The sequence below is a fragment of the Lepisosteus platostomus genome, chromosome 6, assembly GCF_059453375.1.
Source record: "Lepisosteus platostomus isolate fLepPlt1 chromosome 6, fLepPlt1.hap1, whole genome shotgun sequence".
Classification (NCBI taxonomy): domain Eukaryota; kingdom Metazoa; phylum Chordata; class Actinopteri; order Semionotiformes; family Lepisosteidae; genus Lepisosteus; species Lepisosteus platostomus.
In genome coordinates this window covers 14,828,574-14,856,402 of record NC_142616.1, presented here as the reverse complement: position 1 = coordinate 14,856,402, position 27,829 = coordinate 14,828,574, and the positions used below count along the sequence as shown (strand labels likewise).

Below are 27,829 nucleotides of genomic sequence, written 5' to 3'. Positions count from 1 at the left end.
GGCAACCAACACAGAGAGATCAAGAACTGGTGGAGGCAGAGAGAGAGAGAGATGTAAGACCTGATGGAGGCAGAGAGAGAGAGAGATGTAAGAACTGATGGAAGCAGAGAGAGAGAGAGAGAGAGAGAGATGTAAGACCTGATGGAGGCAGAGAGAGAGAGATCAAGAACTGATGGAGGCAGAGAGAGAGAGATGTACAAACAGCATAGAAACACAGTGAGGCTGGGAGAGAGACAGATGTACAGAGCAAACACACACACACACACACACACACACACACACACACACACACACACACACACACACACAGAGGCAGAGACACATGTACAGACCACAGACACACACACACAGAGGCAGAGACACATGTACAGAACAGACTGACAGACAGAGGCAGAGAAACAGATGTACAGAAAGCATAGAGATACTGACAGAAGCATAAACATAACACAAATTCAGGGTTTTTCAAAGACCACCACACTAAGTGAAACAGAGGCACACACGAAGAGGGAGAGAGACAGACACACAGTGACATTTGATCGCTTTTTAGCTTGTTGATTCAAAAGACCTTGTGAAACCAGTGAACGGGCTTCCATGACAGGCCCTAGGGCGGTTTTCCAACCACCCATGACTGAGTGTGAAAAAGCGCTTCCCAGTTTCTGCCCTCAACTCTGTGTTCTCTGTCTCGGCTGTGGTCTCCTTGTTGAGCTCCAGGCTGTGGTTCAGCTTACAGACCCGAGACGGTGGGTCTGGGAGGCTGGGAACCGTGGTTACAGACTACCTCCAAGTCAACACTCTCTGGCTGTCAGGGTGCACCCGGAGCCGCATCGGATGGGCAGTCAATGTCTGTGCCCAGCGTCCTCTCTGCCGGGGAGAGGCAGGCCATCCTCCGTGTGTCTGTGTGTGAGCCCAATGTCTGTCCCAGTACCCTACTGCTGTTGGGCCAAGACCTGTATTAACCCCACCTGTCTCTCTTTCTCTCCCCTCTCCCCTCTCCTCCCTCCTCCTCTCCCTCTCTCCCCTCTTCTCTCTCCTTCCTCCTCTCTCTCCTTTCTCTCTCTCTCTCCTCTCCTCCCTCTCTCCTTCCTCCTCTCCCTCTCCTCCCTCTCTGTCACAGGCTAAGGACAGCGATGATGATGAGGAAGTCGTCCAGGTGGACCGCGATCACTTCATGGATGAGTTCTTCGAGCAGGTAAGACCTCGCTGGAGTGGCAGAGATGCTGAGGACAGTCCCCGTTCCTTCATTTCCAGAGCTCACATTTCTCGTGCGGTCGTGCAAGCACTTGGAAAAACCAGCAGTGTTATGACATCAGACCTCCAGAACCGGAAGCAGCTGTTTCCCCGAGAGTCTGCTTCCACCGCATAGCTGGGGAATTTGCTCCAGACACCCGCTACTCTTTGTGCAAGGAACACGTCTCCTATGCCTTGTCACCTGTGACTGTTTCTGGCTGTTCTGAAGTGTGATTTCACCCATTTTCTGCCTGCTTGTCACGCCCTCCAGGGCCGAGGTGTCATGACACGGGTCCTGCGCACAGGTGGGACACACAAGGGCGGCAGTGCCCTCCGCCCACGTTCTTATCGCTTCATGCGGTTCAGGGAGTCTATCCCAGCAAGCAGTGGGCGCAAGGCAGGATCCACTCTGGAAGGGATGCCAGTGCGTTGCAGAGCACACACAGACACACGCACTCTCACACCAGGGCCAGTCCTTCCAGCACATCTGTGGACTGGGGGAGGAAACCCATGCGAAGTTCTAGGACATGCTAACGCCACACAGACAGCACCCCAGGGCCCCGGTGCTGCAAGGCAACAACGCTCACCCCTGTGCCACTGTGCCACCCTTCACATCTTCTGCCTGGGGAAAATAGGTAGTCCGTCAGGGCGTTTCCTGGTGGCTATTCGTGACCAGAGAAGGGGGATTTGAGCATTCGTAACACAGCACGGGTGTAATAAAGGAGGACTCGGCAACACTGGAAACAGTCCTGTCCTCTGTATCATTCTCAGTGTGGGATTAGCCAGAATGAAGTCATGTTTACTTCACACAAGCGTTAACGGGTGTTAAGCCACACTGTCAGCCCACTGGAGCTCAGCAGGTGTGAGCCTGGTCAGTACCTGGATGGGAGACCTCCTGGGAAAAACTAAGGTTGCTGCTGGAAGAGGTGTTAGTGGGGCCAGTAGGGGGCGCTCACCCTGCGGTCCATGTGGGTCCTAATGCCCCAGTATAGTGACGGGGAAGCTACACTGAAAACAGACGCCGTCCTTTGGATGAGATGTAAGACCGAGGTCCTGACTCTCTGTGGTCATTAAAAATCCCAGGGCGCTTCTCGAAAAGAGTAGGGGTGTAACCCCGGCGTCCTGGCCAAATTCCCCCTGGCCTTTACCAGTCATGGCCTCCTAATAATCCCCATCTATGAATTGGCTTCATCACTCTGTTCTCCTCCCCACTGATACCCGGTGTGTGGGGAGCGTTCTGGCGCACTATGGCTGCCGTCGCATCATCCAGGTGGGGCTGCACACTGGGGGTGGTGGAGGGGAGTCCCCATTACCTGTAAAGCGCTTTGAGTGGAGTGTCCAGAAAAGCGCTATAGAAGTGTAATCAATTATTATTATTAATATGGACAGAAGCTATTTTACAGCCAATCACTTGCGAGAGTTGGTTTTGTATGCTGATGAGGGCGGGAGTGTCCTCCCAAATGAGCTTGTGAGGCCTTATGGGTATCAGAATAACTACCTGACTGGAAGCATTAGAAGCCATTACTGTCGCAGGGATCTGAAAAACATCATCCAATTGAATGTCCGGGAAAGTCATGCAGATTTCCTGGGGACCTGGAAATCTACAGTACCTGAAAAAGCAAAAAGAGCAATTACCGCTAAGCTGCAGAGGTGGCGACCTTAAGCGAAACGTTTTTTGGGAGTCTCTGCTTCGAGGGGGATCGCAGAAGGCCAAGCTAAAACATCTGCCGCCTTTTCATGAGTCCCACTTCAAATGAGTTTACAAAGTGCCCACCTGTGCCTGACTGATGGGCTCTGGTGAATCGACCAGCACAGATCCGAATTAGGAGGTCACTGTTGTCACGGGTCTTTACAGCAGTGAACAAGGCAGAGCTTTCTGTCGCTTGAATAGTTTTGACCCTTCCCTGCGGATCTGGGTTTTCCACTCCGAACACCATAAATGGTCCCAGGCAGAATTTTGCCAGCTTGGATATTTTTTCCAGCAGCTCGGATCTGCTCTTGGAGGGCAGTGTTTCTGTCTGGGTAGACGTCTCTCTTGTTCTCTGTCTTTTCTCCCTGTGCGGGCTGTGTGTATCAGGGGAGAGCCAACTCCAGTCCCTCAGGGACAGAGCTCTATAGGTATTTTTCAATTAGCAACTGACACAGACCTGACAATTATGGGATTTTGACTTCATCCTCCAATCTTAATGAGATCTTCATCCGACTCAATCAATCATGCCCATCACTGCTGAGAGGAAGGGCGTCCCTAATATAGTGGCCGGGCAGTGGCCGCAGTAATGGATTGTAGAGGGGAGAACCTGACTCTGCCAGTCTCTCTAATAGGCTATTTGAATGAGCTTAATGAATGGCTCTGGTTGGCGGTAATGATGTTAAGGGACTTCATTAGGAGAAACAATTCTGCCTGAAGTCTCTGTTCCGCTTTCCACATCTCGCCCTGTCTGTGTACAGGGGCTGCAGAGCTCTGCTGACTGTGGCTGGCTGAAGCTACATTGTGCCAGTGCTTTTGTCTAAACAGTGGAACACACCACATGAGTGGAAACTATATTTACGCAGAGGGTGGTGGGAGTGTGGAACAAGCTGCACAGTCATAGCGTTGAAGCCTATACCCTCACTTCTTTCAACAAAAAGCTGGATGAGATTCTCCAGTCAGGACAGGAGGCTCTACTTTACACAGAGGGTGGTGGGGGTGTGGAACAAGCTGCCCAGCCATGCGTTTGAAGACAATATCCTGGGATCAATCTGCTACTAACTACCAATTGGTTAATGAGAGTGTAAATTTGTCTATGTGTAAGTGTGTGTCAGTTTTTTTTTGTGCGAGTGTCCATTTGTGTGTAACTGTTAGTATGTCAGCTTGTGTGTTGTGTGTGTTTGAGTGAGGCAGACGTTCCTAAAGAACTATATCCCAGTATGGTGACAGGGGACACTGCGCTATCTGCAATTATGTCTGTATATTCAGGACCTGTGATAAGAGCAAGACTAAGCTATAGTGGGTACTACTGTGCTTGAGCCTCATCTCTTTTGTGCTTTGTGTTATGCCAAGAACGTGGCTATGAAATCAATAATCCCACTGTTCTGCATCGCCAGCACATGTCTGTTAAAGAGACAGCAGGTCCTGTAATGCGAGTCCACTGTTTAATGGACACGTCTGTGATCCTGTTCTCCCTGAGCAATCATCCTTCAGGCTGAGGTTTGTGGTTTCTGTGTGCACTGCGTTTGGTCAAGTTCTGGAGGAGTCTGTGCATTCACCACTCTGGAAGAGGAGCGATCCTGGATGAGCCAGGCCTGGGGAGAGCTGCTCCCACACTGTCTGTGTCACTTTGGCGTTTTCCCCCTGTGTGCAGGTGGAGGAGATCCGCGGATGTATAGAGAAGCTGTCCGAGGATGTGGAGCAGGTGAAGAAACAGCACAGCGCCATCCTGGCAGCCCCCAACCCCGACGAGAGTGAGTCAGCCCACATGCTCAGCCACACACCACCCCCTGGTGGCTGCTCTGTGTAGCGCATGCAGTGAGACATCTGTTGTTCAGAGACATGTCAGACTGGCAGGATTCTCTTCTCTGAAAGCGGACAGAGGAAATGGCAGTGCCAGAGACAGTACCAAGCAGACAGCTACACAGAGAGAAGACAGTAGGAACAAGAGAGACAGCGACAGTGTAGGAGACAGGGCAGTAGGAACAGGAGAGACAGTGTAGGAGACAGGACAACAGGAACAGGAGAGATAGTGTAGGAGACAGGACAGTAGGAACAGGAGAGATAGTGTAGGAGACAGGACAGTAGGAACAGGAGAGACAGAGACAGTGTAGGAGACAGGACAGTAGGAACAGGAGAGACAGTGTAGGAGACAGGACAGTAGGAACAGGAGAGACAGAGACAGTGTAAAAGACAGGACAGTAGGAACAGGAGAGACAGTGTAGGAGACAGGACAACAGGAACAGGAGAGACAGTGTAGGAGACAGGACAGTAGGAACAGGAGAGACAGAGACAGTGTAAAAGACAGGACAGTAGGAACAGGAGAGACAGTGTAGGAGACAGGACAACAGGAACAGGAGAGACAGTGTAGGAGACAGGACAGTAGGAACAGGAGAGACAGTGTAGGAGACAGGACGGTAGGAACAGGAGAGACAGAGACAGTGTAGGAGACAGGACAGTAGGAACAGGAGAGACAGTGTAGGAGACAGGACAGTAGGAACAGGAGAGACAGAGACAGTGTAGGAGACAGGACAAAATTGTAATGTGTATACAGTTGTTGGAGGTTTTTGTAAAGTATGAATAAATAAAGATAATTAAACAGATGGCATGGTGGCATAGTGGTGGGCATTGCTACCTCCCAGCTCTGGTGCCCCTGGGTTTAATTCAGGAACAAGTGTGCTGTCTGTGTGGAGTTTGCATGATCGCCCCATGTACACGTGAGTTTCAACACACAGTCCAGAGACACGCTGGTAGGTGAATTGGCTTCTGGGAAAACTGGCTCTGTTGTCAGTGTGTGCTAACAACTGTCTGCCCTGTGATGGACTGGTGTCCCATCCAGGGTGTATCCTGCCTTGTGCCCGTTGCATGCTGGGATAGGCTCCGGCTCCCCCACGACCTTGTCCTGGAGACAGCAGTCAGAATTAGAAACCTCTTCAGGAGAATCTGTCTAGTCTAGTGCAAATCCCTGAAATGAAAAGAAAGAAGAGGGATTTGGAGGATGCGGTTGCTTCTGTAGGGGTGTCACCTTGCCTGTTTTTTTTTATTTTAGCTTCTGTTCATGTTTTTATTATCGGTTGTTCATTTGACTTTTGGTTCCCATTTGTTCATGTCTTATGTGGTGTTTTGGATTTGTTTTTTTTCTTTCTTTCTTTGTTTTTTTTTTTGCATCACAAAGGAATGTCGTGGGAAGAATAGGTCTTCCTGGGATCCGGAGTTAAGTGTTGATCTCGCTAACTGGTACCTGGTGACCTTGCCTGGTTAACCGGTTAACTGGTTAACGAGCGTGGGCGTACTGTGGTGCTGTGTGTGTGCTCTGCGAAGGCGAGTGCATCTTTCTCCTTCACGTTTTCCTACAAAAGCTTAGAAACACCCTGCGAAGACAGCACAGTATTCTCTGTCTTGAAGAGAGGAGACGGCAAGGGGGACGTGACATTCTTCAGAATGCCCAGCGAGACCCCCCAAGCACGGGAGACGAGTGGAAACAATGTAGAAGTGCATTTAAAACCGAGAACAGGGGCTACTACTTTACGCAAAGGGTGGAGGGAGTGGGGAACAAGATGCCCGGCCAATACCCAGGCTTCTTTCGAGAACCAGCTGGATGAGACATCCTGACATCCGTTAACTATTAACTACAAAACGGGCCCCCTCTTGTCTGTGGTGTTTCTAAGCTTTTGATCAGTTCCGTACGAAGATATATTTTTACATTGGTGGAGAAAAATACAGAGTGTGCTTGTGTGTTTGTTTTTTTTGCTGGACTGGCACTCTTGGCTACAGATCTGTACGCGGTGGTGGGGAATATCACGTTGCCCCACAGAGGCCGATATTATTGCAAACGCTTTGACTCCTCTGCAGTGAAGTTTCCCCCCAGGTTAACGGAAAACCGCAATGTCCCTCTGTTGTAGCCAAGCTTGAGAGAAGTTTCTTAGGGCGAGCGGGCTGTTTCCATGTGGTCCAGTCGAGGAAGGAGCAGGCAGAGCACATTCAGAAACAGCAGTGAAAACATGGTAAAGCCAGGTGCAGCTGAGAAGCAGGTTATGTCTGCTTCCCAGGAATAGTCCTGACCCAGTGCACCAGGGCTGGCCCGGTACACCAGGTGACCCAGTTTGATTGGATCTTGGGCTGGATCGGGGAGCACTGAGCTTTTTTTTCTTTAAACGTGTGACTTTCTGAGAACTCACCCGCGCCCCCCCCGAGTGATCAAGGAGCTGTCTAATACCTGACCCGAAAATGAAGGAGGCAAAACCACTACAGCACGTATCTGAACGGCAGAGGATGTCCTGTCTCGCTGTGTGTGCATCGGTGTGGCTGTCTCAGGTGCCGTTGGAGGCAAAGTGCTCATTAAAGACAGACAGCAAATACAAGATCCAAGATCTAGCAAACCTGACAAAACAGGTTTTGAGACGCCAGCTACAACGCCATACTGTTTTTCGAACACTCTCTTTCGAAACAGTGATGCTGATACTCCGGCTTCTCTTAAGAAACAGCTGGATGAGATCCCCCAGTCAGGACAGGAGGCTCTACTTTACAAAGAGGGTAGTGGGAGTGTGGAACAAGATGCCCAGCCATGTTGTTGAACCCAATACCCTGACTTCTCTCAAGAAACAGCTGGATGAGATCAATTAGTTACTAAACAACCGATCAGGCTAGATGGGCCAAATGTTCTTGTGTGCTACAAAGAAGAATTAAATGCACTTAAAATTGTTTATTGAGAGCTTAGTCATAGGTAATGGGAAGTGACCTCAGGCGACACTCCGAGTTTGGGCAGCGGAGGGGAAAGGACACTGAGGGACACTACAGCTCCAGCACAACACCGAGCGTCAGAGAGCAGGACAGGCATGTGTATCTGTGCGCTCTGCCAGCACGCAGTCAACACGCTGGGGAGTGTGAGTGAAGGGGAGTGTGTGTGTGGTGCGCTGGGGAGTGTGTGTGTGTGCGGGAGGCGCGCTGGGGAGTGTGAGTGAGGGAGTGTGTGTGTGGTGTGCTGGGGAGTGTGAGTGAGGAGGAGTGTGTGTGTGGTGCACTGGGGAGTGTGAGTGAGCGGGAGTGTGTGTGTGGTGCGCTGGGGAGTGTGAGTGAGGGAGTGTGTGTGTGGAGCGCTGGGGAGTGTGAGTGAGGGAGTGTGTGTGTGGTGCGCTGGGGAGTGTGAGTGAGGGAGTGTGTGTGAGGTGCACTGGGGAGTGTGAGTGAGGAGGAGTGTGTGTGTGGTACACTGGGGAGTGTGAGTGAGGGGGAGTGTGTGTGTGGTGCGCTGGGGAGTGTGAGTGAGGGAGTGTGTGTGTGGTGCGCTGGGGAGTGTGAGTGAGGAGGAGTGTGTGTGTGGAGCGCTGGGGAGTGTGAGTGAGGAGGAGTGTGTGTGTGGAGCGCTGGGGAGTGTGAGTGAGGGAGTGTGTGTGTGGAGCGCTGGGGAGTGTGAGTGAGGGAGTGTGTGTGTGGTGCGCTGGGGAGTGTGAGTGAGGGAGTGTGTGTGTGGTGCACTGGGGAGTGTGAGTGAGGGGGAGTGTGTGTGTGGTGCGCTGGGGAGTGTGAGTGAGGGAGTGTGTGTGTGGTGCGCTGGGGAGTGTGAGTGAGGAGGAGTGTGTGTGTGGAGCGCTGGGGAGTGTGAGTGAGGGAGTGTGTGTGTGGAGCGCTGGGGAGTGTGAGTGAGGGAGTGTGTGTGTGGTGCGCTGGGGAGTGTGAGTGAGGGAGTGTGTGTGTGGTGCGCTGGGGAGTGTGAGTGAGGGAGTGTGTGTGTGGTGCACTGGGGAGTGTGAGTGAGGAGGAGTGTGTGTGTGGTGCACTGGGGAGTGTGAGTGAGGGAGTGTGTGTGTGGTGCGCTGGGGAGTGTGAGTGAGGAGGAGTGTGTGTGTGGTGCGCTGGGGAGTGTGAGTGAGGGAGTGTGTGTGTGGAGCGCTGGGGAGTGTGAGTGAGGGAGTGTGTGTGAGGTGCACTGGGGAGTGTGAGTGAGGAGGAGTGTGTGTGTGGTGCACTGGGGAGTGTGAGTGAGGGAGTGTGTGTGTGGTGCGCTGGGGAGTGTGAGTGAGGAGGAGTGTGTGTGTGGTGCGCTGGGGAGTGTGAGTGAGGGAGTGTGTGTGTGGTGCGCTGGGGAGTGTGAGTGAGGAGGAGTGTGTGTGTGGTGCGCTGGGGAGTGTGAGTGAGGGAGTGTGTGTGTGGTGCGCTGGGGAGTGTGAGTGAGGAGGAGTGTGTGTGTGGTGCGCTGGGGAGTGTGAGTGAGGGAGTGTGTGTGTGGTGCGCTGGGGAGTGTGAGTGAGGAGGAGTGTGTGTGTGGTGCACTGGGGAGTGTGAGTGAGGAGGAGTGTGTGTGTGGTGCGCTGGGGAGTGTGAGTGAGGGAGTGTGTGTGTGGTGCACTGGGGAGTGTGAGTGAGGAGGAGTGTGTGTGTGGTACACTGGGGAGTGTGAGTGAGGGGGAGTGTGTGTGTGGTGCGCTGGGGAGTGTGAGTGAGGGAGTGTGTGTGTGGTGCGCTGGGGAGTGTGAGTGAGGAGGAGTGTGTGTGTGGAGCGCTGGGGAGTGTGAGTGAGGAGGAGTGTGTGTGTGGAGCGCTGGGGAGTGTGAGTGAGGAGGAGTGTGTGTGTGGTGCGCTGGGGAGTGTGAGTGAGGAGGAGTGTGTGTGAGGTGCACTGGGGAGTGTGAGTGAGGAGGAGTGTGTGTGAGGTGCGCTGGGGAGTGTGAGTGAGGAGGAGTGTGTGTGTGGTGCGCTGGGGAGTGTGAGTGAGGAGGAGTGTGTGTGAGGTGCGCTGGGGAGTGTGAGTGAGGAGGAGTGTGTGTGAGGTGCGCTGGGGAGTGTGAGTGAGGAGGAGTGTGTGTGTGGTGCGCTGGGGAGTGTGAGTGAGGGGGAGTATGTGTGTGGAGCGCTGGGGAGTGTGAGTGAGGGAGTGTGTGTGTGGAGCGCTGGGGAGTGTGAGTGAGGAGGAGTGTGTGTGAGGTGCGCTGGGGAGTGTGAGTGAGGAGGAGTGTGTGTGTGGTGCGCTGGGGAGTGTGAGTGAGGGGGAGTGTGTGTGAGGTGCACTGGGGAGTGTGAGTGAGGAGGAGTGTGTGTGTGGTGCGCTGGGGAGTGTGAGTGAGGGAGTGTGTGTGTGGTGCGCTGGGGAGTGTGAGTGAGGAGGAGTGTGTGTGTGGTGCGCTGGGGAGTGTGAGTGAGGGAGTGTGTGTGAGGTGCACTGGGGAGTGTGAGTGAGGAGGAGTGTGTGTGTGGTACACTGGGGAGTGTGAGTGAGGGGGAGTGTGTGTGTGGAGCGCTGGGGAGTGTGAGTGAGGGAGTGTGTGTGTGGTGCGCTGGGGAGTGTGAGTGAGGGAGTGTGTGTGAGGTGCACTGGGGAGTGTGAGTGAGGAGGAGTGTGTGTGTGGTACACTGGGGAGTGTGAGTGAGGGGGAGTGTGTGTGTGGTGCGCTGGGGAGTGTAAGTGAGGGAGTGTGTGTGTGGTGCGCTGGGGAGTGTGAGTGAGGGAGTGTGTGTGAGGTGCACTGGGGAGTGTGAGTGAGGAGGAGTGTGTGTGTGGTGCGCTGGGGAGTGTGAGTGAGGGAGTGTGTGTGAGGTGCACTGGGGAGTGTGAGTGAGGAGGAGTGTGTGTGTGGTACACTGGGGAGTGTGAGTGAGGGGGAGTGTGTGTGTGGTGCGCTGGGGAGTGTGAGTGAGGGAGTGTGTGTGTGGAGCGCTGGGGAGTGTGAGTGAGGGAGTGTGTGTGTGGTGTGCTGGGGAGTGTGAGTGAGGGAGTGTGTGTGAGGTGCACTGGGGAGTGTGAGTGAGGAGGAGTGTGTGTGTGGTACACTGGGGAGTGTGAGTGAGGGGGAGTGTGTGTGTGGTGCGCTGGGGAGTGTGAGTGAGGGAGTGTGTGTGTGGTGCGCTGGGGAGTGTGAGTGAGGAGGAGTGTGTGTGTGGTGCGCTGGGGAGTGTGAGTGAGGAGGAGTGTGTGTGTGGTGCGCTGGGGAGTGTGAGTGAGGGAGTGTGTGTGTGGAGCGCTGGGGAGTGTGAGTGAGGGAGTGTGTGTGTGGAGCGCTGGGGAGTGTGAGTGAGGGAGTGTGTGTGTGGTGCGCTGGGGAGTGTGAGTGAGGGAGTGTGTGTGTGGTGCACTGGGGAGTGTGAGTGAGGGAGTGTGTGTGTGGTGCGCTGGGGAGTGTGAGTGAGGAGGAGTGTGTGTGTGGTGCACTGGGGAGTGTGAGTGAGGGAGTGTGTGTGTGGAGCGCTGGGGAGTGTGAGTGAGGGAGTGTGTGTGAGGTGCACTGGGGAGTGTGAGTGAGGAGGAGTGTGTGTGTGGTGCACTGGGGAGTGTGAGTGAGGGAGTGTGTGTGTGGTGCGCTGGGGAGTGTGAGTGAGGAGGAGTGTGTGTGTGGTGCGCTGGGGAGTGTGAGTGAGGGAGTGTGTGTGTGGTGCGCTGGGGAGTGTGAGTGAGGAGGAGTGTGTGTGTGGTGCGCTGGGGAGTGTGAGTGAGGAGGAGTGTGTGTGTGGTGCGCTGGGGAGTGTGAGTGAGGGAGTGTGTGTGTGGTGCGCTGGGGAGTGTGAGTGAGGAGGAGTGTGTGTGTGGTGCGCTGGGGAGTGTGAGTGAGGGAGTGTGTGTGTGGTGCGCTGGGGAGTGTGAGTGAGGAGGAGTGTGTGTGTGGTGCGCTGGGGAGTGTGAGTGAGGGAGTGTGTGTGTGGTGCGCTGGGGAGTGTGAGTGAGGAGGAGTGTGTGTGTGGTGCACTGGGGAGTGTGAGTGAGGAGGAGTGTGTGTGTGGTGCGCTGGGGAGTGTGAGTGAGGGAGTGTGTGTGTGGTGCACTGGGGAGTGTGAGTGAGGAGGAGTGTGTGTGTGGTACACTGGGGAGTGTGAGTGAGGGGGAGTGTGTGTGTGGTGCGCTGGGGAGTGTGAGTGAGGGAGTGTGTGTGTGGTGCGCTGGGGAGTGTGAGTGAGGAGGAGTGTGTGTGTGGAGCGCTGGGGAGTGTAAGTGAGGAGGAGTGTGTGTGTGGAGCGCTGGGGAGTGTGAGTGAGGAGGAGTGTGTGTGTGGTGCGCTGGGGAGTGTGAGTGAGGAGGAGTGTGTGTGAGGTGCACTGGGGAGTGTGAGTGAGGAGGAGTGTGTGTGAGGTGCGCTGGGGAGTGTGAGTGAGGAGGAGTGTGTGTGTGGTGCGCTGGGGAGTGTGAGTGAGGAGGAGTGTGTGTGAGGTGCGCTGGGGAGTGTGAGTGAGGAGGAGTGTGTGTGAGGTGCGCTGGGGAGTGTGAGTGAGGAGGAGTGTGTGTGAGGTGCGCTGGGGAGTGTGAGTGAGGAGGAGTGTGTGTGTGGTGCGCTGGGGAGTGTGAGTGAGGGGGAGTATGTGTGTGGAGCGCTGGGGAGTGTGAGTGAGGGAGTGTGTGTGTGGAGCGCTGGGGAGTGTGAGTGAGGAGGAGTGTGTGTGAGGTGCGCTGGGGAGTGTGAGTGAGGAGGAGTGTGTGTGTGGTGCGCTGGGGAGTGTGAGTGAGGGGGAGTGTGTGTGAGGTGCACTGGGGAGTGTGAGTGAGGAGGAGTGTGTGTGTGGTGCGCTGGGGAGTGTGAGTGAGGGAGTGTGTGTGTGGTGCGCTGGGGAGTGTGAGTGAGGAGGAGTGTGTGTGAGGTGCGCTGGGGAGTGTGAGTGAGGAGGAGTGTGTGTGTGGTGCGCTGGGGAGTGTGAGTGAGGGAGTGTGTGTGAGGTGCACTGGGGAGTGTGAGTGAGGAGGAGTGTGTGTGAGGTGCACTGGGGAGTGTGAGTGAGGGGGAGTGTGTGTGTGGTGCACTGGGGAGTGTGAGTGAGGAGGAGTGTGTGTGAGGTGCACTGGGGAGTGTGAGTGAGGAGGAGTGTGTGTGAGGTGCACTGGGGAGTGTGAGTGAGGAGGAGTGTGTGTGTGGAGCGCTGGGGAGTGTGAGTGAGGGAGTGTGTGTGGGGTAGAGGGCGGCCTGGTGTCCAGTGACACAGAGACACTGCAGTCTTCATAACTCACAGTCCAGCAGTGCAGAGACGCTGCCCGGCCAGCACACGCATCATGAGCCCCCCACCCCTCCCTGATGCATTGCGCCAGCTCCCTGGATCTCCACGCCAGGTGTGCAGCACACACACTGAGGAGGAGCCGGCACGCTCGTGTGTGTGTGTGTGTGTGTGTGTGTGTGTGTGTGTGTGTGTGTGTGTGTGTGTGTGTGTGTGCAGCGCCCAGCCACTGCAGTGTGTGCCATGGGCTGGTGTCTTCAACCCTCGTGCTATGTGAGAGGTGGGGGCAGAGAAAGCAGGGTGAGGCTCAAAATCTTCCTCCTGCCTCACTCTCCCATCCCTAAGTACACGGATACGCCCGGCAGCTGTAGAAGACCAGACCACTGCCATTCTGATTGCAGCTATTGAATACTTTTCTCAGAAGTGGCTGGGTCAGGCACTGTGTGGAGACTTAGAAAGCTCATAAAGCTCAGCTCCAGTGGTCCTGCACACTGCTGAAGCTGCCGAAGCCTCTCTCTCAGTGCAGTGTTAATGTACTGGAGTGTCCAGTCAGTCAGTGTGTCTGTATGAACCCCTCTCTCTCAGTGCAGTGTTAATGTACTGGAGTGTCCAGTCAGTCAGTGTGTCTGTATTAACCCCTCTCTCTCAGTGCAGTGTTAATGTACTGGAGTGTCCAGTCAGTGTGTCTGTATGAACCCCTCTCTCTCAGTGCAGTGTTAATGTACTGGAGTGTCCAGTCAGTCAGTGTGTCTGTATGAACCCCTCTCTCTCAGTGCAGTGTTAATGTACTGGAGTGTCCAGTCAGTCAGTGTGTCTGTATTCACCCCTCTCTCTCAGTGCAGTGTTAATGTACTGGAGTGTCCAGTCAGTCAGTGTGTCTGTATGAACCCCTCTCTCTCAGTGCAGTGTTAATGTACTGGAGTGTCCAGTCAGTCAGTGTGTCTGTATTAACCCCTCTCTCTCTTTCTGTCTCACAGAAACCAAGCAAGAATTGGAAGATCTGACGGCCGACATCAAAAAGACGGCCAACAAAGTTAGATCCAAATTAAAAGGTACTGTTGACTCCGGTGTCCATAGAATTGCTTTTCAAAAGACATTGAAAAGTACAAAGAAGACCTGGGGGCTGTGTGACTGAGACACATTAGCAAGTGGAAACATAATACAACAGGGTCTCAACATTTGTGAGGGTTCAGTACACAGAACTGTGACAAATGGCCAAATTCCCCAGGAGCATAATGTACTACTAACGTTATATTTGTATTAATGTGAATTTAAATAACATTGATCAACTAAAAGAACAGTTATCACAAACTTAAAGCCATCAACTAAAACAACATGAATCCCTCCTCTGTACCCAGCAGATGCCTGCACTGATGAAACAGTCATAAACCTGTCAGAGAGACAGTAAATTCCTCTCCAGCCTGTCATTCCCCGCACTGCTGACACGGAACCTGGAGTGTTAGTTACAGTACAGAACCTGGACCAGGCTGAGATGCTGCTGCTGGGTATTGGGTACTTGGGCAGGGGGCAGGGAGAGCCTCACTGACTAGCTGGATTTGTCTCACAATCATTGTATGTTGCGCTGCTAATCTGAAAGTTGCAGTTAACAACAATTTGTTGGGTTTTGTTTTCCCTTTCAGACTGGTTTTTACATTTTTGTAACCTTTCCCACTTTTCTCCTTGACAGCGATCGAGCAAAGCATAGAGCAGGAGGAAGGGCTCAACAGATCATCTGCTGACTTGCGAATTCGTAAAACACAGGTAAGAGCTCTCCACTTCCTGCTGATGGGCTCAACTTCCTGTTGATATGATTCTCCACTTCCTGCTGATGCTTTCAACTTCCTGTTGATAGAATTCTCCACTTCCTGTTGACAAGGCTTTTCATTTCCTGTGGTAAAGGCAGCGAGATTTGGATGGGGGTAAAAGCCAGATAGTAACCCTTTAAAAAAGGTTAAAAATACAGTATTTCACCCCTTTCTTGTGTCCAGGCGAAATTTATCAATATATTCTGGGTTGCTTTTTACGTAATCAAGTGTTCTTATCAGCAGTGAACCTGCCAGAGCAGTGAACTAGTCACTCAGCACTCTAGTTTGTTCCTGTACAGAGTGGAAACCAAAGCACACATCATCCTGGGAGGTTAACCCTAACCAGGTTCTCTCTCAGTTCTCTGTGAGAGAGAGCAATACAACATCAGTGATTATTGTTATTTTAATACCTCAAATGTTACATGCCAGATTGGTAATAAGATCATACATTTTAGTCTGGGTCTTTAAATAATAAGATAAGATCACTGTATTGGTCATATATAATCTCTTGCATTAGGAATTTGTCTTTTCGCAAACCCCAGCTTGCTCTCCATGAGGCACACAGACAGGGAGAGAAGCTGGGGGTCAGAGCACAGGGTCAGCCATTTATACAGCACCCCTGGAGCAGCTGGGGTGAAGGGCCTCGCTCAGGGGCCCAACGGATTAGAAGTCCTCTGCCAGCTGCGAGATTTGAACTGGCTACCTTCCAGCCACAGGCGCAGATCCTGAGCCACAGAGCCACCACACCACCTGAGCTTAGTAATTAACATAACAGGAGCTCAGCACACAGATTGCCCGTCTCTTCAAATAATGCAGAACCGCAGAGAAATTACACCTTGCTTGTGTAAAACAGCTCAGAGAAGCACAAAGTTAAAGGATTCTCAAGACCAGTAAAAAGAGTAGGTAAGAATAAAGACACTAACACTAGTGCAACAGTGTGAAGTACATGGTGGGGATATATAATACCATGTATTCAGTTTTTTCAAGAGCTGCTCAGCCAATCCAAGGTCCCAAACTGGACAGGGCCCTACACATACGTTCATACAGCCATGAGGTTTGGCTAATCCAGACAGCACGTCTGCGGGCAGTGGTGGTGGTGGTGGGGGAAGCAGAGTGACAGAACTAGGGCCTTAGTGCCCCTCGTGGTGTCAACACTCTCACCTGAAACATCCACAACCTGAGCTCTGCCTTCCTTGTCCTCTCCAGCACTCCACGCTGTCACGCAAGTTCGTGGAGGTCATGACCGAGTACAACACCACGCAGTCCAAGTACCGTGACCGCTGCAAGGACCGTATCCAGAGGCAGCTGGAGATCAGTGAGTGATGCCCCAGTGCTCCCTGTACCGACACACCGGAGATCAGAGACACACCCCAGCCTCCCTGTACCGACACACCGGAGATCAGAGACACACCCCACACTCCCTGTACCGACACACCGGAGATCAGAGACACACCCCAGCCTCCCTGTACCGACACACCGGAGATCAGAGACACACCCCACACTCCCCGTACCGACACACCGGAGATCAGAGACACACCCCACACTCCCCGTACCGACACACCGGAGATCAGAGACACACCCCACACTCCCCGTACCGACACACCGGAGATCAGAGACACACCCCACACTCCCCGTACCGACACACCGGAGATCAGAGACACACCCCAGCCTCCCCGTACCGACACACCGGAGATCAGAGACACACCCCACACTCCCCGTACCGACACACCGGAGATCAGAGACACACCCCACACTCCCCGTACCGACACACCGGAGATCAGAGACACACCCCAGCCTCCCCGTACCGACACACCGGAGATCAGAGACACACCCCACACTCCCCGTACCGACACACCGGAGATCAGAGACACACCCCAGCCTCCCCGTACCGACACACCGGAGATCAGAGACACACCCCAGCCTCCCCGTACCGACACACCGGAGATCAGAGACACACCCCAGCCTCCCCGTACCGACACACCGGAGATCAGAGACACACCCCAGCCTCCCCGTACCGACACACCGGAGATCAGAGACACACCCCAGCCTCCCCGTACCGACACACCGGAGATCAGAGACACACCCCACACTCCCCGTACCGACACACCGGAGATCAGAGACACACCCCACACTCCCCGTACCGACACACCGGAGATCAGAGACACACCCCACACTCCCCGTACCGACACACCGGAGATCAGAGACACACCCCACACTCCCCGTACCGACACACCGGAGATCAGAGACACACCCCACACTCCCCGTACCGACACACCGGAGATCAGAGACACACCCCAGCCTCCCTGTACCGACACAGCGGAGATCAGAGACACACCCCACACTCCCTGTACCGACACAGCGGAGATCAGAGACACACCCCAGCCTCCCCGTACCGACACACCGGAGATCAGAGACACACCCCACACTCCCTGTACCGACACACCGGAGATCAGAGACACACCCCACACTCCCTGTACCGACACACTGGAGAGCAGAGACACACCCCAGCCTCCCTGTACCGACACACCGGAGATCAGAGACACACCCCACACTCCCTGTACCGACACACCGGAGATCAGAGACACACCCCACACTCCCTGTACCGACACACCGGAGATCAGAGACACACCCCACACTCCCTGTACCGACACACCGGAGATCAGAGACACACCCCACACTCCCTGTTCTGACACACTGGAGATCAGAGACATTTGCACTCTAGCAACTTTGCTACCAGTGGAGTTTAGAAAACCAGGCCACAGCCATGCTGTCGTTCCTGCTGTGCTACAGTGTGCCCAGCTCACCTGCAGGCACGCCCGCATGTAGGCACATCCTGTGCACGGGGCGGCACACCAATTCACAAGCACGCCCGACTGGCACCAGCGTCGCTGCCCATCTGCCCGTCTTGACTTGCCCCCATTCTGCCCCGACACGACACGCAATGGGACTGTCATGAGACACTGGCAGAGGAGTTTGATTGTCCGACCTGTTTTCCAGCTGGGAGAACAACCACCAACGAGGAGCTGGAGGACATGCTGGAAAGTGGCAAGCTGGCCATTTTCACCGATGACGTAAGTCCCGCCGGCGCCCTCATTCAAAATGGCCGCCCGGCAGGGGTGGGGGAAAGCCAGTGCTGCGCTCTGATTGGGGAGCCTGGCTCGAGCGTTAATACACCGTCTCCCTCTGCCCCCCCCCAGATCAAGATGGACTCTCAGATGACCAAGCAGGCGCTGAACGAGATCGAGACCAGGCACAACGAGATCATCAAGCTGGAGAACAGCATCCGGGAGCTGCACGACATGTTTGTGGACATGGCCATGCTGGTGGAGAGCCAGGTGCGCCCGCTCCGCTCCGGTACTCTGCTTCAGAGAGCCCCTCACGGGCTCTGTGACACATCTGGGGGCCGGGGCTTCGTGTGAGGGGAGTACGAGCAGGCGGGGTGTACAAAAACAGCCCCCCCCTCCAGCAAGCAACAGGCACTAGGCAGAATACACCCTGGACTTGACGTTAGTCCATCAGAGGGCGGGCAGATGACGCTCACGCCAGGGCCAGTTTTCCCAGGAGCCAATTCACCTAGCAGACTGCAGGAGAAAACCCACACAAGCACAGGGGGAACATGCAAACTCCACACAGATAGCACCCCAGGAATTGAACCCGGGGCCCCAGCGCTGTGTGGCAGCAGTGCTCACTGCTGTGCCGCTGTGCTGCCTGCATACAGTAAATGCAGCTCTAATAAGAACAGTGCTATTTTATTTACAATAAAAGGCTGTGCCTCTTCTTGAATTACTCTGTCAGTAGCCGGGCAGCTTGCTAATTACAAAATCTAAAAAAGTACTTTTCCCTTCTTCCAAAACCCAGTAAAGACAATCGCCCACTGTCACTTCCTGACTTCCTTCTTTCTCTCCTGTCTGGTACAGTGAATAACAGGCTCCACTCTCTGCAGAGTGCTGATGGCCAGCTGGGAGCTTCAGCTTCCTTGTTTTTAAATATCACCCGACCAATTGTATTCCACCAACAGGTCAGGTGACTGCGGACAGCCGGTCATTTCCCACTGCCTTCTGGGGAATGTAGTTCAGACAAGAACTGCTATCTCAACTCCAGCTACTCCCACAGAAAGCATAGGATATGACACATTGATCTGAATTCTATGCAGAGTGAGAGTGTGCGACTGTGTGTCAGTGTGGGTGTATGTGAGTGTGAGTCTCTCCCAGGTGTTGTGCACTGACGGTGCTGGTGTGTTTGTCTGACAGGGCGAGATGATAGACAGAATCGAGTACAACGTGGAGCACTCAGTAGACTATGTGGAGAGAGCTGTGTCTGACACAAAGAAGGCTGTCAAATACCAGAGCAAGGCCCGCAGGGTAAGTACACACACAACACAACTTTGACACTGACACAGCCTAATGTCCAGTCAGTGTGTCTGTATGAACCCCTCTCTCTCAGTGCAGTGTTAATGTACTGGAGTGTCCAGTCAGTCAGTGTGTCTGTATGAACCCCTCTCTCTCAGTGCAGTGTTAATGTACTGGAGTGTCCAGTCAGTGTGTCTGTATGAACCCCTCTTTCTCAGTGCAGTGTTAATGTACTGGAGTGTCCAGTCAGTCAGTGTGTCTGTATGAACCCCTCTCTCTCAGTGCAGTGTTAATGTACTGGAGTGTCCAGTCAGTGTGTCTGTATTAACCCCTCTCTCTCAGTGCAGTGTTAATGAACTGGAGTGTCCAGTCAGTCAGTGTGTCTGTATGAACCCCTCTCTCTCAGTGCAGTGTTAATGTACTGGAGTGTTCAGTCAGTGTGTCTTTATGAACCCCTCTCTCTCAGTGCAGTGTTAATGTACTGGAGTGTCTAGTCAGTCAGTGTGTCTGTATGAACCCCTCTCTCTCAGTGCAGCGTTAATGTACTGGAGTGTCCAGTCAGTTAGTGTGTCTGTATGAACCCCTGTCTCTCAGTGCAGTGTTAATGTACTGGAGTGTCCAGTCAGTCAGTGTGTCTGTATTAACCCCTCTCTCTCAGTGCAGTGTTAATGTACTGGAGTGTCCAGTCAGTGTGTCTGTATGAACCCCTCTCTCTCAGTGCAGTGTTAATGTACTGGAGTGTCCAGTCAGTCAGTGTGTCTGTATGAACCCCTCTCTCTCAGTGCAGTGTTAATGTACTGGAGTGTCCAGTCAGTGTGTCTGTATTAACCCCTCTCTCTCAGTGCAGTGTTAATGTACTGGAGTGTCCAGTCAGTCAGTGTGTCTGTATGAACCCCTCTCTCTCAGTGCAGTGTTAATGTACTGGAGTGTCCAGTCAGTTAGTGTGTCTGTATGAACCCCTCTCTCTCAGTACAGTGTTAATGTACTGGAGTGTCCAGTCAGTCAGTGTGTCTGTATGAACCCCTCTCTCTCAGTGCAGTGTTAATGTACTGGAGTGTTCAGTCAGTGTGTCTGTATGAACCCCTGTCTCTCAGTGCAGTGTTAATGTACTGGAGTGTCCAGTCAGTCAGTGTGTCTGTATTAACCCCTCTCTCTCAGTGCAGTGTTAATGTACTGGAGTGTCCAGTCAGTGTGTCTGTATGAACCCCTCTCTCTCAGTGCAGTGTTAATGTACTGGAGTGTCCAGTCAGTCAGTGTGTCTGTATTAACCCCTCTCTCTCTCTCGTGTATCCCTGCAGAAGAAGATCATGATCATTATCTGCTGTGTGGTCCTAGGAGTGGTGCTGGCCTCAAGTATTGGAGGAACGCTGGGATTTTAGCGGGATGCAAAAAACAGCAAGAAAACCACAAGAAACAGATAAGGGGACTCTAAAATGGGGGGGAGGGGGGGGGGACAGATTATGGAAAATGATGAGAAAAACAATAAGAGAAAATAAGTTAAAAAATTCTAATAAACGTAATACTTACAATGTACATGTAAATGTATTGAACATACAACAGCACATAATACAGCTACCTGTAAAGAAATACAAAGTAATTGTTTCTTTCACTTGGGAAGTGACGGCTAAATCTCAGTTCGTTTCCGAGCGTTAGGGTCCTGGTTCAGACAGCGATGTGTTCAACTCCAGAAACGAGTTTTTCACATCTCGTCCTCCGCTGTGCTTTTGATTCGGCGCAGTAGGCTGGGGCAACGCGATCCGTTATTCCCTCATGCCCGGCCTGAGTCAAGACAGGCCTCATGCAGCAGGCCTGGACTGGTACGTACGCAGCACAACACCAAGCACAAAACCGAGCAGGCACTAACACAGCAGCACTCTGGGTCATGCAGAGGGCTGGGGCCTCAACTCGGGAAATCTGAAGTGTTGTAAGAGAGCAGAACTCTCACAATCTGTTATTTAAGTGCTCTTTTCAGGACTCTTTTTTAAATTAATTGCTCCCTAATCTGGCAAGTACACAAAGACAGAGGCTGGTCCATGATTCCAAAACAGTAATACTTGGCATTTGTGCTTGGCCAGGAACTGCACACTTTAATCTTCCATTCGCAATATTTGTGACCACCCCCAGCCAGACACAGGAACGATTGACCCATTTTTTTGGGGGGGATAGGCAGGGGGGGGTAGATCTGTAAAAATTGAACAAACTACGTGTCTTCGATGTACTTGTACTACCAGTCCCGCCAGATCCGTTGAGATATTTCTTTTTGTCCGTCTTGTCCGCCGGCAAGAGGGAAACCAGATCTAAGAAGGGAAAACTGTAGTTCACAGTTGGCGTGACTGCGGGCCTTTCCGGGCCCGAGCCAAGCCCTTGAGAGACGGGAGGAGGAGACGCTGAGGTTTGGCCGTGACTCCTCTTCTGTCGACTCAGAACCAGAGCCGTGGGCGCGCCCGTTTCTTTCCGACTTCCGGAGAAAGTGCATTTTCGTTTTCAATGTAGATGGTATATTGTAGTCTGTGACGTGACCAGTGGCTTCTATCTTTCCTCAGTTCGCCCAGAATTCCGTTGGGGTCGAGTTTTTTGTTGTCGTTTTCTCTTTTCTTTTTTAAATGTTTTTTTTCCGTTGATGTTTTTTTGGAAACAAAGGACTTTAAATAATAATAATAAGAATAATAAGAATAATAAGAATAATTATTTATCATCTTTTCCTTTTTAAAAAATACTGTAAATCAAAAAAGTGCAGCAAATGGAAGATGAAACAAAGAATACTTTTGCAGTGGCTGAAGAGATGTGTAAGGATATGAATAATGGTATGATTATAATATAAATATATATAAGAATACGTATATGGGTTTTAAACAGAAAGACTTTTAGGCTTCCTAACGTGATTCAATGTGTCTTGAATTAGTTTGTTTCCCACCCTCAAATAGTAGTATTTGCTCGCACATATATGTGTGTGTGTGTCAAAGTGGTGTTGAGAGTTTATGTACATAGGCATTTCCTAACAACTTTCACCTGGCTTGTCGTGTCATCAAACAGGGCTAAAACTACACTTCCCATCCTTTGCATTGTTTTGAAAAAGAAGTCACCCCATCATCCCCTGCATTCTGTTTTAAAGTAGAACTCTCCCCATCATCCCCTCCCTCCCACCCCCGAGAATAAATGTGACCTTCACATGCTCGACAGATCGGTTTAATCTCCCGGTCTTGTACAACAGCATGCTCCAAAGTTGTCACTCACTGTACAATTACGGCAAGTTGCAAAGTGGGAAAGTGTTGCGGACCAGCTTTGTTCTGAGTTCCAAGTGGAGGTCGGAAGGTGGATCAAGTCACTGAATGAACTGGGGAATGTGAGGATGTTGACGGTGCTCGGTGAGGGAAGGCACCGCTGAGTCTTTCTGCCTTTGACACTGTGGAGTCTCTGTCTCATCAGTGCTTTCAATAGCTTAATTCAATCCTGTGATGCGAAAAAAGAGCTATTCAGCCGTTGAGGAAGAGCTGGAATGAAGATGAGTGGTAGCATAGCAGGGAAGAGCCGAGTCTGCGACTGCCTGGGTAGTCCAGGGTCAGACACAGGGCACAGGAGAGGGCGTCTATACCCTCGCCCGAGAGTTTGGTAAAACAGGGTCGCTATCCTCTAAAATGGCCGTTTTAATCAAGCGGGGAACGACTTTGAGTGCAACACTTACTTTTTGCTTCACGTGTATTCAGTCTGGGCACTGTGAAAGGTTCATTTCTCACACCGCATGAGAAAAGTAGGAGAAGACATGATGTAATCTGAAATCTAACCTGCTTCTCCACTGAAGCAGGTTAGGGTCAGTGGAGAAGGGCAGGGGCTTTCATGGTTTTACGGAAACTTCTCTTTTACTTGGCGTGTTCTTTCAGGGCTGTGCGGGCCTTGAGCCTCTTTTTGATCTTCGAAGCCGACACAACGTCTTAATAGAGATCGTGACATAAAGGCAAGGGGTCCCCGCCTGTGTTTACCCAGCTCCTCCTTCGCGGACGTAAAGACTTGTCTTCCAATTCTGACCAAACATGCCTTGCAGCTATTTCTGACCTGCTGTCCAAGTGACTGTGACTGTGGAGAAGGAATGAAGGGTTCTGGACTCTATTCTTATACCAGATGGTTGTTTTGGATTGGGGTCCCAGTGTTGTGTCTTTCACCTCGGTTGCTCCAGCCGTCTAATATAATACGAGGTGTTTTCTGTAGAGCGTGGTGTCAGCGGTGGGATTTGATCCCCTCTTTATCTGGCAGTTCTCCAGGGCCTGAGCTGATGCGAGATGTAGATGTGTCCTCTTTCAATAACCTTAGCTACTTAGTAAAGCTGCAGCTGCCCTGTGTGCGTGCTTAGACATGTGAAAGCCTGTTCCAGTGGGCCAAGGCCAACAGGTGCCTGTGTCCAACTACAATATGAATCGATTTGCTTTTTCCATCTGGTGTAAAAGTAGGTTGCAGCCTTGATTGGTACCCCTGAAGCACCAGGAAGTTTGCATGACAGGTCATTTACGATTCACTTGGTCTGTTAGAGGAGAGGGATTTGTCTCTCTCTGTCGTTGGCACCAGCTTTAACAATATCGGCACCTTACAACACTTCTGATTCTCAAAGATCACTGTCCATGTTCAATTCTTAAGGCACAGGGATGAGAAGAATACCAACGTTCCTGTAAAAAGTAACGAATTCAATGGTTGAAGAGTAACAAGGCTAGAATCTTCATGAACAAAAAACTGATTATGACGGGCCAAGAAATTCTGCACATTGCAGAATATGCCCGCTTTTCAAAAATAACAATTTTAGAGCCGCCCAGTGACTTCTATCCTAAGAATCAGCCTCATTGGTTTCACCTGACCGAATCAATTAGCCGGCGGTTCCATTAGCATGCTGGGAACACTGCTCTGAGGTCCCGCAACCCGGGCTGTGCAGTCGCCGGTTCATAGCCACTACCAGGCTTCATGACGCCTGACAGGCAGGAGCTGTCTCCTGTCTCCGTCCTGTCTCTTCTGGTAGAAGTACAGCCACACAGGCCGCCAGGACCTCCGTCAGATTCCACATAAACCTGCGGTGCCGCTTGCAGGGGCAGGAGAACCCACAGCGCAGCTCAGCTCTCCTCTGACATGACTTTGTTCTGCCGGAAGGTAAAAAGCGATACAGATGTATCCCCGATCTGAATACAGACTTCTTCCAGGGACTTTGAGGATCCAAGTACAGCCCTGGTCAACCCCTTGTGCTCCCATACACGTCAAGACAAGCACAGAGCGTACATTGACCCCAGAAGGTGAAGGGCACGCGTGGTACAGGAATTTCAGCATCAGATCACGAATCCGTAATGTAATCCACTCAAGCTGCCAGAGAAGACCACGGGTTTCTTCTGCTTTTACCTGCCTGGTTTCTTACAATAAGGGAATCGAACTCCGATCCTGTAGGTTCACGGTGATTGATTAGCCACCGCCAGTGTGTTGGCAGCTATCTACAGAGCCATGTCAGCAATAGGGTCTCTAATTACAGGTGCATCTAGTGTTCTGTGGGAAGGAGCACAGTGACGCTGAGACAGGTTTCCTTTTCTCTACCGGATTCATCAGATATTGGCGTGCCTCTTGGCTTTGAACACTAGCACATCACAATATTTGTGATAGTCTGCAGTCTTTCCCGGAAAGTCACGATCCCGGCCCCAGCTCTGGTGATGCTGCGGAGTTCATCCAGCCGGATTCCGAGCTGGAACAGGGCACCCCTGTGCCATCCCTGGAAAAGCAGGCACCAGAGCCGTGGGTACAGGGGTGAGCACTGATTGGGGGGGGGGGCATTCTTTTGTCGCACAGTGTTTGGAGCCTTTCTGCGGTGCCAGACTTCCCCTCTGCCTCAGGTCTGGGGCGTCTATGAGAAATATCCATGCGAGCACATGAAAGTGTGAGGGGGCCGGGATAATGTTTGAGGCCTGTAACCACTCTGCTGGTTCTCCCGTCTGCCAGTGCTGGCTAGGTAGTACGGATATATGTCTCATATAGCTATAGATCTAAATCTATACTCTAATTAGGGGTTCTAATTAATAAGGAGGACATTTGTGTCAGCCGGTTCATGCTCTTGCTTCGTCACTGACCCATCCAGCAATTTTCTAAACAGCTTCTTCCAATTCAGGGTCGCAGGGGAGCCGGAGTCTATCCCAGCAAGCAATGAGCACAAGGCAGGCTACATCTTGGATGGGACACCAGTCCACTGCTGGGCAGTCAGACACAGACATGCTCACCCTCACACCAGAGCCAATGACTTGTCAGCTTTTAAGTCTTTTTCTGTGCTCAGACCCTGGTTTCCAAAATTCCTCTGTTGAAGAGCAGTATTTCCATCCCCTTCAGCACAAAGGACTTGAAGCAGTCTGTCCTCAACTTGCTAAATAAGAATGTGCTCTCTTATATCAAGCTAAAGCTGGCCAGGAGAGTGTCATGCTCCCCTGTGACCCTGGACGGATGTCTGGATAAAGACGAAGAAACAGGTTGGAGTGACACTGTATCAGACACGCCCGCTTTGGAAATGTCACCATCAGATGCCCACAGTGGGCGTGGCGCCGAATCAGTCACATCCGTGGTAGGAGTGATGTCGTATCAGACACGACCCAGAGTGGGCGTGGCATTATATCGGACACACCCAGGGTGGGCGTGGCATCCCATCGGGCACACCCACACAGCATCAGTGTCCTTCCTTACGCTTAATTCCAATCGCTCAGGCTTCATCTCGAGCACGTGACCAAGGGCAGCCTTGAAACTCGCCAACTAGCACACTTAGCTGAAAGAAGATTAAAAAAAAAAGACCTCAGGCCGAAAATTAGCCTGTGATGCAGATCTTGGGTGGAGCAAAAACCCAGACACAGGGGGTTCCCCATGGTCCCAGAGCACACAACTCTGGCTCATCCAGGCATCCTGTTGGTGCAGGAGTGTAACGCAGGGATCGTCGTGATGGAGGGAAAACCCACACAGCGTCACGGGTGTCTCCAGATCTGCGTCCAGTCTTACCCCCAGCGATCCCGTTTTTTAGAAAATGATCCCTCACCTCCTCACATAATGACTTGAGCTTCTCTGTCCAGGAGAAGAGCCCAGATCTGTCCATCGTTGTGTTTCAGTATTATGAGTTTCCATCAGTATCATCCACTCTCAAGGCACGTGTGTGTGTGTGTGTGTGTGTGTGTCTGAGCGTGTGTGTCGGGGGGAAGAGGGTGGGGCTGGGGGGGGAAGAGAAGGATTTGTTGTGACAAAAGACAGTGGACAATGCAAAACAGAGGGAAGGAATGGAAAAAATAAAGAAAAGGCTGAAGTAAACCATTATTAACTCTGATGATTCTAATAATTCTCGTTTCAAAATAAGACGTTATGTTACAAACTGAATGCTCGCAAACTCTTGTCGAAACTGAATTGGAATTTCGTGTCTTGTAATTACTGTAAATACTTCCAAAAACAGATTTGCATGTCAGTGTATGGACCTATTGAAAAAAAAAAGTCACGTTCCCGTCAAAGTCTCAAAGTCGGCCGACGTGCGGGACTAAACCAGCGCCCCAGCAGAACCAGATGCTGCAGAAAAGCCCATGAGCCAGGTTTGCTACTACGGGATGCAATTCCATCTGGGTCGAACTCCAAAGTGCTTCCCAGCTAGCCTCCCCACGCGCAGGGACCCCCGAGTTCCTAACAGCGGTCTTCCCCGACGCCTCTCCCATTCATTCCCAGCTTTCATCCCGGACCACCCCCTCTCCCTGCCTGTGGCCATCCCTCAGGCTGCTGCCCCCAGGAACTTTATCCCAACCCCCCACCCCTTCCGCTGGGTTTCCAAAGAGCAGGCTCGTCTGGAAAGACAATTCCCGGTCCCTCTCGAGACCCTGTCCCTTTCTAGATCAGCGCCACCAACGTCTGGTAATGCTTTATTATACGTGTGAACTAGAAGGTCAGTATTAGCTCTTCTACTGAGCATACCAGCACTTAACACATCACGGGTTGCAAACGTGTGCAACTCTCATCAGTGAAGGTATTTTGTAAGTAATACACGCCCACTCTATTTTACTTTATTAATAATATTTATGAGGAGGCATACTTTAGGCAGTTACAAATCACAAAGAGACTTTTGTGTGTGTGTGTGTGTTGTGCCCACTAATAAGAGCTAATAAGTGCCTAACCACACCCACCTAAAATAAAGTGTTACCTGACGTCGAACATACCTCACTTGGGAAGCACGTTTCGCTCTGCTCTGGGCTGTCGATCTCCCTGCCTCGGCCTGGGCCCGTCTGTCACGGCTGGCCTCCCCCCCCCGCTGTCGCTTGCTCGTTAGAACCAGCCCCCCCCTGCCCCGCCACCCCCGCGTCGCCCCGTGTCCGAGCGTGAAAGCGCTGCTACACCAGCCCCTTGCTGCAGCAGCAGACTGGTCATCAGCACCCCGGGCAGCTCCACGCTCACTCCCCGACACGGGGGAGGGTGGGGGAAATGCGGAAGAATACAGAGAAAAAAACAAAACGAGACTCTGCGACTTTGACGGGAACCGAACAGCGAACTCGTGTCCCGTTTTTCTTTTCCGTTTCCGTGTGTGTGCGTGTGCGCGTACTGTATTGTAACTCTCTCTCTGTCCCTCTCTCTCTCGCGTACTGCTGTTCCCCCTGTTCTGTTTAGTTAGTGTGACGTGCCAGTATTTTCCCCCCTCTCTCCTTCCTTCTTTCCCTCAATCTATAAGATGACAACTCTATGCAGATGCTGTCTTTTTTAAGTGTGTGAAATAAAAAAAAAACGAATAAAGAGATAAAGGATTGTTCAGTGTATCTCGCTGTGGTCGGCTGTTTTTCACTTTGTCTTTCAGTCTTTTTGAAATGCACTGTAGAGTCACCCCTTTTACCCCAATA

At 52.1% G+C, this 27,829-nt stretch overlaps 1 protein-coding gene across 2 annotated transcripts in view; it reads left to right on the top strand.

Annotated features, from left to right (window-relative positions):
* The window catches only part of LOC148660524 (syntaxin-1B), a 63,061-nt gene extending 35,313 nt beyond the window's left edge, over positions 1-27,748 (top strand). For both annotated transcript variants that reach the window (XM_088637973.1, XM_088637974.1), the window contains exons 2-10: positions 1,115-1,189; positions 4,569-4,668; positions 13,798-13,872; positions 14,508-14,581; positions 15,832-15,940; positions 17,623-17,696; positions 17,823-17,960; positions 18,876-18,986; positions 20,273-27,748. In XM_088637973.1, the coding sequence (XP_088494099.1) occupies positions 1,115-1,189; positions 4,569-4,668; positions 13,798-13,872; positions 14,508-14,581; positions 15,832-15,940; positions 17,623-17,696; positions 17,823-17,960; positions 18,876-18,986; positions 20,273-20,353 (837 nt within the window). In that variant the 3' untranslated portion in view covers positions 20,354-27,748. The remainder of the gene's footprint in view (positions 1-1,114; positions 1,190-4,568; positions 4,669-13,797; positions 13,873-14,507; positions 14,582-15,831; positions 15,941-17,622; positions 17,697-17,822; positions 17,961-18,875; positions 18,987-20,272) is intronic.
* Positions 27,749-27,829: the final 81 nt, after the last annotated feature.